This window comes from Crassostrea angulata, chromosome 1, assembly GCF_025612915.1.
Source record: "Crassostrea angulata isolate pt1a10 chromosome 1, ASM2561291v2, whole genome shotgun sequence".
Taxonomy (NCBI): Eukaryota; Metazoa; Mollusca; class Bivalvia; order Ostreida; family Ostreidae; genus Magallana; species Magallana angulata.
This window is the reverse complement of record NC_069111.1, coordinates 12,422,543-12,433,878: the sequence shown is the minus strand read 5'-3', so window position 1 is coordinate 12,433,878 and position 11,336 is coordinate 12,422,543. Positions and strand designations below refer to the sequence as shown.

The 11,336-nt window shown below is 31.8% G+C and overlaps 3 protein-coding genes across 6 annotated transcripts in view; 2 read left to right on the top strand and 1 right to left on the bottom strand.

The window, feature by feature from the left end:
* Nucleotides 1-559: 559 nt before the first annotated feature.
* On the top strand, nt 560-3,168 carry LOC128177287 (uncharacterized). Its single transcript, XM_052843948.1, has 6 exons — nt 560-717; nt 1,015-1,087; nt 1,721-1,784; nt 1,899-2,014; nt 2,201-2,228; nt 2,688-3,168. The coding sequence occupies exons 1-6, from the start codon at nt 597-599 to the stop codon at nt 2,763-2,765; spliced, it is 480 nt and encodes a 159-aa protein (XP_052699908.1). The 5' UTR covers nt 560-596; the 3' UTR covers nt 2,766-3,168.
* A 1-nt stretch (nt 3,169) lies between these two features.
* Nucleotides 3,170-8,286, bottom strand: LOC128177271 (fas apoptotic inhibitory molecule 1-like). Of its 2 annotated transcripts, none has more exons than XM_052843929.1 (5): nt 8,160-8,286; nt 7,046-7,167; nt 6,301-6,529; nt 5,820-5,869; nt 3,170-5,198 (listed from the first exon to the last, which is right to left on the bottom strand). In XM_052843929.1, the coding sequence occupies exons 1-5, from the start codon at nt 8,284-8,286 to the stop codon at nt 5,049-5,051; spliced, it is 678 nt and encodes a 225-aa protein (XP_052699889.1). In that variant the 3' UTR covers nt 3,170-5,048. The 2 variants fall into 2 exon arrangements, with proteins under 2 accessions (XP_052699889.1, XP_052699897.1); XM_052843937.1 differs by having other exon boundaries at nt 8,103-8,199.
* Nucleotides 8,242-11,336, top strand: part of LOC128177253 (centrosomal protein of 70 kDa-like) — a 24,836-nt gene continuing 21,741 nt past the window's right edge. For 2 of the 3 annotated variants that reach the window (XM_052843910.1, XM_052843901.1), the window contains exons 1-3: nt 8,993-9,031; nt 10,175-10,222; nt 10,324-10,423. In XM_052843910.1, coding sequence (XP_052699870.1) covers nt 9,008-9,031; nt 10,175-10,222; nt 10,324-10,423 — 172 coding nt within the window. In that variant the 5' untranslated portion in view covers nt 8,993-9,007. Of the gene's footprint in view, nt 8,303-8,992; nt 9,032-10,174; nt 10,223-10,323; nt 10,424-11,336 lie in introns of those variants that run through there. The other variant, XM_052843918.1, reaches the window with a different exon arrangement.

The following is an 11,336-nucleotide window of genomic DNA, read 5'->3' as shown; positions in this document are numbered from 1 at the left end:
TCAGGAGTAGAGATATTGCGTAATTATTTCTGTGTGCTTCGGTTAAGGGTATTTAAGTTCTGTCTCGGGTTTTTTTAAGTCATTCGAGTTAGTACTCAGCTATAAACAGATAAAAAGCAAGTATGACTAGTTTGGATAATTTGGTGTTGTTTGTTTGAAACGTTTTATAATTATAGTTGTTTGTTTTCTTTTGTAGTTTATATTGATGTCCAGCATATATAGTTAAAAGTTCGTGAAGGTTGATTAATATTGAAATATTTTGTATATTATAGGTAGTTTTACAGTATCACACTTTGTATATCAAATTTATTAATAAATTACAAGAAAAGTTACCAAGCAATTGTATACGTTCAACAGAAGAAATCACATGGACCGGAATTATTAATAATCATGTAAATTAAAGCTGAGTACACAACTCATATCTAATAATAAACAATCGATTATAGGTTTTGTCTTTGTGTTTTATTATGGATTAGAAAAGAAATATTTTGTTTGCGGATGAAAGAGGTGAAGTATAAAATAAAACGATCATTTTCCCTGTGCTGAACCCTGACTCATGTGATAGTCACGTGATTATTTTTTTCAGCCAGGGAAACATGTCGCGAGCAATTCCAGTTAGCGTTTTGGGGGTTTTTGTGTTGCTGGAGGCATGTCATGCACATCTCTGTCTGATAAATCCTACTCAAAGAGGCTCTCTTGCAGGAATTAACAAACAAGGTATGATACATGTATGTTTTTAAAAAAATGCGATTACGAAACAGTTGACAGACGTGATCACATGTTCATGCTGCATTCTACTCGATAGCTCTATAGTATAGTCTACACCGCATAAGGCGTATATAAAAAAACCTGTAAAATATATACCAGGTATACCGGAAAATAATTGAATCGCGTGAGAGACGGTACATGCGCGGATCTAGATATAGAGGGTCGCCCCCCCCCCCTTCCCATTAATATTAATCATTACCTATATGTCGGTGTGAATCTCAGTTAATTGATCTTTTTTGTCTTCAGGAAATGACAACTGCTTCCAGATTAAGGGTCCCTGTGGAAAACTACCAGCAAGTAAAGACAATGTCATCATAAGGTTTGTACGTGTGTGCTTGGACATCATCAACTTCAGGTCTCAGAATGATTAAATTTATCAACTCCTCGTCCTGTTGCCTGCAACTAGGATGATGAAGGGAGGAGGTGGGCCGATGGTTGTAACAAGAAGTACTTTAAAACAATTTTGAAATGCTATCTTTGGTGGTCAAAACTAGTCATGATTTTAGTTTCTGGTGTTTTGTTATAAACTTTAGTTCTGATTTGTTATATATACACAGAAATACACATGAAGCAAGTTAACTATTATACAGTTTTATATCCACATATTTATGATTTTGATAATCTTTTGGGTTAGGATAGTATGGGAATTTTACATATTCCTTTGAGAAAACTCTTTTATCAGCCCAGTTAAAATACACAATCGAGAGTCAGACTAGCTTATGTCATTAAATGATTTTAATTAAATCATTTAATTAATGGTTAATGGATTAACCATTAATCCATTAATTAATTATTAATGGATTATTAATAATAATAAATTACTATTTATTTATAATGGAAATATAATATATTTTCATTATATTAATGGCAGTTTCATTTTAATGTTAACAGTTATTATTAATCCCTTTGTACTAGTAAGGTATATGTATGTATATATCTCTTATTTTCATAGACCAGGGCAAATGCTGAGTGTTACTTTCCAGAAAAATTTGGATCATTTTCTGAGCGCATCACCTGTAAGTACATGTATTGACTGTAATACAGTTTGTTAGTTATTATTCTGTACAAGTATGAAACAAATAATGAAACATTTAAGCAATTTATACTACTTCTATATTGATTTTGTACAGGGAAACTTTACTGTTGCCTTTGGGAGTGTTGCGGGTGAGAAATTTCAGCTGCTAACCACCATACCAGATGAAGGGGAAAAATCGTTGACTCTCTATACTGCTCAAGTTAAGATTCCGTAAGTAAAAATTTCCAATAATCATTACATTACCGGTAATTATATCCTACCAGATTACATATTGGTGTAATGCATATACCTAAATGTACATTTTACATGCATATCTATAGACTAAATTCTGACCAAGTTAGGTTTACCACAAGTTTAAATTAAATTCAATACACAATTTTTCTGAATGTTTTGTAGGATGGTAAAAGGAAACTATGCCATTCAGGTGAGAGATTTTATATTTACACTCATTGATGTACCATGGATAAGTTAATCCAAAGTTATTTTCAATCAAAAATTGTTCAGTATCAACAAAGAAACATGTACATTGTGTTTATATAATCATACCTTATTCATAAGAATGCAATTAAGTGACAATTCAATATTACCTTAAGATTTAATACAATATTGAGAAGGCTGAATGGATGATCATGTTTAGACCAGTACATCGTTTATCAATTGCGATGTCCTTAAGAAGAAGAGCTCTGTACAGTGTATAAAGATACCTGTATAGATACTATATATTCAAATTTTAAAGAGAATTTTTTTTGGATTTTGTCTTGATGGCTAAGGAAGTCATTTATGAAATGATAAGGCAGATCTGAAGGGTAGTTTGTTGACCATCCATCCAGCCTCCTTAATGCCAGAACATTTATTCACATCATCTGCGACTGTTTGTTTGTAGGTAACATACAATACCAATAATCCTAAAGCACCGCCACAGTTTTACCAGTGTGCCGATGTTACAGTTGCAAATCTGTAGGAGCAGCTGAAAGAATGCTATCGTGATTTATAAACATAAGATATCATCTAAACTCAGTGACAGGGAGAGAAAGAGAGAGTATGTGTGCATGTTTGTGTTTTCTCCTTTTTGAATTATTTCACTATTTTCATAATTTTTTGTCATTTGAATCTCTATACTTTTTGATGTGCATTTTATGTACCGTTAACTATGGGAGAGGATGTTCTCCTCTTGAATTCATTAATTTTGTTAATTAACTTTTTTTTAAGTATAATGTTTTTCTTTTTCTACACCTAGTATATTTTTGATATGCATTTGTTATTTTCAAAAATACTTTAAAATACTCTGTTTGCACTTTACATTATTAATTCCAGAATTAATAATTAATATATTATTCCTTTAATAAAAATGAAGAAAAATTTCAGTGAATTTATTTTTATATTTATTTCAAACATTAAAAACTACATAGAAAGGGTTGTATAATCAAACAAAATCATTTAAGAATCACAGATACATATGTGACAACAAGATCCTTCAGTTGATAAATATCACAAATAATATTGTAAAGATACTGCAGATCCATGCATGCAGAGTGCTAAGAAAATGGTTGGATATACGCACAATGTCGGGATAATCTCATAGATTGTCACTATACAGCCAAAACAAAAATGATGATGTGATAAATTTACAGTATTTTTCTGATTTTAATATGAGCATAAATATTGTTGATCACAGAAATAAAAAATTCAATACAATAATTCTTTCAAGACTGAAATAAAATGCAGATCTACTCAAGTATAACTGGGCATCAAAGCAAGAAATTTTCATAAATGAAAACATGTACATGAAATTTTACAACTAAATTTTCTTGCTTAGAACATGAATGGATACAGGGGCAGTTCAAAATTTGAGATCAAGTCACAGCAATGTTGACAGGTCCTAACACATTGGCCATAATAGGGCAAGGTGGCTTGTTTATTAATCAGGACTAAATCAACTAAAAATTGTGCTTCTCTATTTTATTTATAACCACCAAACACAAGAGCTTTAAATAAGCACATTCTTATTATTCTGAACAAAAGAAAGAATCAGAAATAACCTTTTTGTCTAGCAAAATACATGTACATACATACAAAATACATGTACCTGTACATACATAATCGCTATTAAAGTATATCTGGTTATTTTGGAATGTTGGAATTTATAGCTTATACAGATATTTGTGTATCAAAATGATTGACAAATTACTTTTCTTACCGTAATTATATGCGAGTCCTTACAAAATATGTATTATCCTATCAAATAATTAATCAATACACTGAATGTGTATAACAAAATAAACAGATACACACATACATATGGCAAATATCAACCCAAGAAATCTAAATTACATCATAAAAATGAGGCACAAATTTAATCAAAAGATTCGAAACATGTTAGGAGGCACAATATATGCTATGTCGCCATTGGTGTAGATTGGTCAAACAGCACCTGGGATATTATCATGAGGTACCTGTTGTAGTAATTGTAGCATTTTTAGCATGTGTTTTGGCCTCTGATATGTTGCACAATTGCACACAGGTTCATTGCAACAAGTGGTTCATATCTAACAGGAACAAAAGACTGTAGATTCCTTATTATACACAAGAACCTAATTCTGCAATTCTGCTATTTTGAATCAAATTGCGAGAATATAAAATCGCAAACACCAAAATTTTGTTATAATTTCATATACTTTACAACTGTCTTAAAAAAGGTGAAAGTTTAATATCTGTACGGGCCCGGGTGTTTCTCACAATTTTACTTGGATATTAATTCCTTGTGTTTAAATAGGAATCTACAGTATACAACTGTTTAATAGTTGCTCATTTTTCAAAGTACATTGTACAAGTATGCATGAAGCTGAATACCCTTCTGACCAATCTACAAGTGGAGGTATTTTTGTAGGAACAAAACCATCGCAAAACTTTGTTTTCACATAATAAGAAAGAATTAACTTTGATACATTCCACCATAAAAACAAAAGAGAGTGATACATAAAATTATAATGAAAAAACTGTTAGATTATGACTGAGAAAAATGCATGCAATCACGAAAAAAAAGTAAATGATATTCGAACAAAAATGCTGATGTCACATTACAATAGTGTAGGGTACAGTGTATATGGACGGAATGGTATATCAAAAAAACATAAATCTAACTATCAAACCAAATCTAAATTCTCCTGAAAAAGAAATTCTGGAATGAAATAAAATAAATCAGCTTTAAAAAGCATCATATCTCTCTATTAGGTCATAAGCTAGGTCAATCGCTGCATTCTGGGATTTCTGTGTCGTCTACGAACAGTTTATGTAGAATTCCGTCGCGCCGCCGCCCACTGCTAATGGCGGTGATGTGGGCAGAGTGAGCCCCGATCTGGAAATGAGTCTCTGTTCCTTCTTCCCCAAATTCTCCCTGAAATAAAACAAGATTATAGACTACCTGATTTTATCTTAGTCCTTCTTTCACTTTGAGGTCAGACACGACCTATCTTCCATTATTTTCTCTTTTTTCTATCTCCGCAATGTGAAGCTTTCCACTGCGTTATGCCAAATTTATATTTTCATGTAACATGATTTTTTTTTTAATTTTGATATATGGTTTCAATCGAAAATACATGTTTTGACTTTTCCAAAAAGCATTTAATTGCATTTTGTATACAATTAAAAGAAAAATTCAAAATATTCTAACTCCGAAATTAGCCTGGTAATGCACCCTGAGTTTTTGGGCATTAACAGATTTTAATGCAGAAATAATCTGTCAAGGAAAATTATATAAAACTGAGGAACGTTGCATCTGTCTTTAACAATATATACCCCCACTGAACCTTACGGTAGTAATATTGTGGGTTAGAGATTTGTAACCATATTATTTCCAAAAAGGAGGTCACTTCCTGTAACCCATGAACATTGATATGAGTAATTTTTTCAGTACTTCCTTAATTATTATTCATAATCAACCTTTTTCTTCATTAAATTTTTACAATATAACTAGCTGCAGATTTCTTAAATATTGAATGAAAATCAAATTACTTACAAATGTTTCCACTTTGTCTCCATTCACCCAAACATCCAGTGTGTCTTTTTCTGTTGATAAAACAATAATACATGTAAGGCACTGTTTTGTATGAAGATTATAAATAAATAAATAAATAAACTGTAAAATCAAACAGCCAATAAATGCTGTTGAATTAATTACTCGGTTTTTCTTTTCTTTTTTTTTTTAAACTGATATTCAATAAGAGATTCAGTTTACAAATATTGCTATGTCTCAAAAACAATAAGGATGACTGATATATTACGGGTTATTAAACCTAAATGAATGGGAGCTGTTATTTGCAATCTGTCTTACGAAAACCAAATTGAGACGTGAAGTAGTTTTACCAGGTGCCATGAAAATAAACTGATTTGTTTACATACGTCAGACAACAACAGTTGTTTGTTAAAATTATTACATGTAAATGCAACTTCAGCAGACAAAAAAACACCCCTTCTAAACTGTAAGAACATATTCTCACCCAAGCACACCCTGATGGGGTTCCCTGCAATGGTCAGAACCCACGCCTTCTGAACTTTGCTCTGGTTCTCGCGGAACTTGTTCAAACTTTTCCCATTGACTTCCAGTGTGTATTCATAAGCAAATCCACTGACAGCGTCTATAGTGATTGTACATTTGGCCTTGCTGTGGCCTACCTGAAAGTGTTCCTTGCCGACTAACTTGAACATCCAGTCTACCTTATAGATCTCCTACAATATAACAAAAATTGGATTCATATTAGAAATGCTATTTATGAATCATTTCTGGGTTGGGGGCTCAGACAAAGTTTTATTAAGACAATAAACTAGTTTAATAAAAAATAAAAAAACAGAAATAAATAGCATATGAATACTGGTATTATGAATTTGAATAACAGACGGAGTTTTATTTACTGACAGTAGACTAGTTTTATAAAAACAACAGATTGAAATAAATAGCATTTGAATATTGGTATTATGAATTTGGATATCATTTCATTATTTTGTATATAACCAATATACCGTATGTAAGTTCAGGCCATGGCTATCAAAAAGTATAACAAAAAAAGATCTACAACTGAAATCAGAATAGATATAGCTGAAGAGAAAACACCAGGAAAAAGGAGTTCATGTCTTTAAATTAAAATATTTTGTTTGGTACAAAATGTACAAAAACAGTTAAACAGGTATATTCAAACTATGCAAAAAATTCTTCAACACTTGTCGAATTCAATAAAAGTAACATACCTTTCCGTCCACTCGGATGACTCTTTTGCCAGATGTTGTCCCATGTTCAAACTCAATGTCATGGACTCCATCAGGTAGGGCCACCTGCCATGTGGCTACCACGTCGTTGGACATTGTTAAAGCTACCAATAAAAGAGAAACCTTTATCACTGACAGCTACTTATAAAAAACAAAGTCACACAGAGACAAAATGACATTTTACAAACCAAGTTAAAATCTGGTGTACAGGAATTAGATTGTCTAAAGTATTAGACAGGAGATAGGAAAATGAACTTTTCTTTCAAAACTCCTTGTGGTGTGTGAATATTTTACAATTGTTTTATTTACATATACGTATATATCATGACAAAACATGATCTAATATCAAAATTGGCAGGAAAACATTAATAATTTGACAATATGGCTCATTTATTCTTCATAGTTTGTAACAGGTCATTGACAAAATAGAAAACAATTGAACTAATTAATCCGACTAATTAGTAGAGAATAGCAGGTGATCACCAGGACCTCCTTTGAAACTGAGGATAATAGAACAGTAGCTTATAGTTTTGAATCTACAGTTATTTAAGTTAGTGAATACTATTCTAAGTTTATCTGTCTGCAAATAACGTTGACAATAGATTTTGCTGATAAACATGATAAATATAGATTCAAGTTTGTAAACTATAATTTACAGTCATTATCTTAAGCTAAGAGTTAATAATATTTTCACAATTGTGAATCTATATTTATCAGATAAACTATGTTTTACAACCGCAACTGGTTGCTTTCAGTATCAATTATACATGTATTCATGATAATATTGCACTAACATGAATTCTATAAATTTATTTCTCAAAAAATTGAAATTTTCCAATATAATGCATGACAACATTAATATCAATAATACAGGTATGTGTGAAGTCTGTCAGTGTGAAACTGCTTGATCTAGATTTAACCACAACACAGTCACATTTGTAGCATTGTTATGCAGTTCTGGGCAAACCTGTTTCGTTTCCTGTTAAAACTTTTAATTTTATCTTGGATAAAGATAGAAAATATATATGCTAATATGAACTTTTATCGGAAGAAAAGCTTATAATGCCTGTAAAGTATGCTGCTGGGCAACACTTACACAAAATACGGGTACCTTCCCAACGGAAACGAAAGTAAATATTAACTTGTACGTGAAATATGGGTCGGTGAAATATCTCAAATACGTACGAGTTATCAAAGCTCCGTCGCAACAATATGGCGGACATTCAAACGTCAAAAAAGGTAATTTTTATAAAAAATGAAATTCAGTTGAGAAATTGTGATAAAATTTATTTGAATTCGAATGCATGTTGAATATCAAACAATTTTTTCTTTCAAAGCATGCATTTAGAAAATCGAGCATACATTGTAGATGCATTAGCAATGTTTGACACTTGCACAGACTTGCATAGAAAAACCTATACTGGTAGAAAAAAATAAATGCTAAAGCGCGAAAACCAAAATAAAATTCAAAAACATACCATGCGAAAATAAATTATCGGGATAAAAATTATGATGAAACATCAATCTCTGGAAAAAATTATGGGGGTTAACAGGTTAAACCACAGCAATCAGAACAATATACATCTTACTGATTGACTTCAGCTGGAATTTTATGGATTATCCCTCTGATGGCATCATGCTCTATATCCGAGGAGCCATTGCTGCCATTCAAGTCCCGCACTCTTTGCCAAAATTGGTTTTCGTAATCTCTTTTTTCATTTTTTGTATGTCAGATCGGTTTTGTCTATAGCAAAATAATTACAGATGATATTTTGTTTAACATGTAGAAGTCAACTTTTGACAACTTCAGGCTCAGATGAAAAGATTTAAATGGAAAGCATTGTTGATTTTATAGTTTGGGTGCAATTTTTCATTATCATTTATAGTTTTAGAAGGGAAGCACATACGAGAAAACACATAAGAATTGAATTCACAGTTACATGTATGAGCCAGTCCTATGATAATGCGGTAATTAAATCATTTTGTCGAAAAATCTATCATCACAGAAATATTTACAAAAACAAATGTTATTGTGAGTTTCCTCTATTAAATACAGTGTGCGAAATTAACGGTAGACCGATAGACAAAATCTATAGAAAATACGCCCCGTCTATATTAAATAACTCGAATATTTGTAGACCAACTTGTCTATAGAAAGAACGCAGCCTGTCGTCTAGTCGATTGAACGTTTTACTCAATACCTTTTTAAATACACTGCGATCAGAAGCAGAATGTAATTGCCATGTGCTATTTAAAAGTCAAAAACAATATTCAGAGCATATGTCATTTTTTGACAAACTGAAGTATTCACAAGGTGCTAGACCTGGGAAAAAAAACCCAGATTAGTCATACATTATTCTAGTTTTCGCAGTCATGAACCTAGACTGCACACCTGGAATTCATGACCGATGTTCAGTTTTCCTTACATTGTCTTAGATTCTGCACTTTTGTTTCCTTTTGTATCGTGTTATCTACAGTATTCAAGGGAATAGGGTATTTTGTATATCTATTTTCCTTTAATTACTTTATTTGAATTTACTTGATTGGTATTACAAAATAATCATTACAAGGCAATGTCACTGTGTGTGGGTTTAGAGCCAGGCACCCTTCACCATGTCCTATAGGAAGAGTTCCTATTGCGTTGTGAAGTATCAGGTTATTTCACCATGTTCACCCTGAATAGAATTACAATACAAATAAAGAATACTATTTGTTGTTGTTTTTGGTCTATAGGAAATCAGTCAGGTCTATAGGTTTTGAAAATGTTGTAGACCGATTGTCTATAGTACAAAATAGTTAATTTCGCACACTGAAATACCTCAGTGATGTTCAGCATGCCTCTGTTTACTATGTCTAAAAATATCCCGTGATAAATGTCAATTTCAGCGCTTGCTACTTTTCTTAAATACAAATACAGCGATACCATAGAACCCGCGATATGATAGGAAACAACTATGTATTATTTATATGGCAATATACTAGACAGTTTAATATAATGTAATATTTCTCACGGATCAAAAGTTTTAATTCAGAAATTTATTTGCTATCAGCCTAAAAAATGATTTGTTTCTTTTATATACTGGAAATGACATTGACTTTTCTATGTTGTAGGCACCCTATGAAGGAGATATGGATTCTAATGCAACCATAAATTACAGGGTAATGAAATATTTTAGACCTATAAGCTTATTTCCATAAAGGTTTTCAAACTCTTTTTAAGTTTATTTATATTGTGTGAATAAGCCTTTTTTGTCATTCAGAATGAAGTTGACGAATGGACAGAAGTGAACAGGAAGCTGAAAAATCATGGACTACACATCATTAAGTTACTGCATCCATCAGATGTGGCTCTCATGACAGGTACCTTTCTTAATCAAAGTAACCTGATATGTTCTGTTTATTAACATGTAAATGGTGTGACTGTTGGGCCAAGCTCAGTTTGAGACATTTTTTAATGTAAGTTGAACTTATGGTACCTCCCTACACCCAGACTTATACTTTTTAAGACACTACGTCACAAGATGGAGATTTAAATGTTTTGTTAAACTGTTAATATTGTTCGATTCGGTTGTATATCGTCGTAGCTAAGTGGTTAAAGTATTGGGCTTCTGAACCGCAGATCATGAGTTAAAATCTGTCGGGAGCTTTTGTTCATGTTTAGTAAATTAAATTTTTGAAAATGTATTTTTTGTCCAAAATTGCACATTTTTTGGCCTATTAGACTTAAATACTTCTTATCCATTATGATATCTATCACAATCAAGTAATTTTCTGCTGATATTAGAAAATATTTCACGGTGTAGTGAGCCACCTTAAACAGTTGGATCTGCCTGCCTACTCAAATCATCCCTTAAACTCAAACTTAATGTCACATCAGTGATTTAAACTTATCAGAAAACTAGCTAGACACTCAGGGCTGACAGCTAGTATAAGTTGTCAGCCCTGTTAAATTCAACCAACCCGGAGAAAAAAGTTGACATTTGATTAATTTTTTCATTTGAATGTAAAACATACATGAATTTTTTTTGCATGTAAAACATTTAAAAATCTGTTTTTCTTTTTGGTTTCATCATAAACTTTGTTTTGTTTTTTTTTATTTGGTTGTTCTCATCCACCTTTCTTTTCAAGGCTGATAGTCCTAAATTATTTCGTAGCATGTCTGGGGACTCTACCTTGCTTTAAAGCATATTCTACGTACATGTAAATTAAACTCTTGTATTGACTGTTCTTATATAACCATACATGGAAATTAAGCGATATTGTGACTAGGATG

Coding starts and splice junctions, on each gene's coding strand:
- LOC128177271 (XM_052843929.1), bottom strand. CDS start 8,286: ATGTCCGCCATATTGTTGCGACGGAGCTTTGATAACTCGTACGTATTT. Junction 7,168..8,159: donor GGAAGGTACCCGTATTTTGT/GTAAGTGTTGCC, acceptor TTTTATTGGTAG/CTTTAACAATGTCCAACGAC. Junction 5,870..6,300: donor CCCCATCAGGGTGTGCTTGG/GTGAGAATATGT, acceptor TTTTATCAACAG/AAAAAGACACACTGGATGTT.
- LOC128177287 (XM_052843948.1), top strand. CDS start 597: ATGTCGCGAGCAATTCCAGTTAGCGTTTTGGGGGTTTTTGTGTTGCTG. Junction 1,088..1,720: donor AAAGACAATGTCATCATAAG/GTTTGTACGTGT, acceptor TTATTTTCATAG/ACCAGGGCAAATGCTGAGTG. Junction 2,229..2,687: donor AAGGAAACTATGCCATTCAG/GTGAGAGATTTT, acceptor GTTTGTTTGTAG/GTAACATACAATACCAATAA.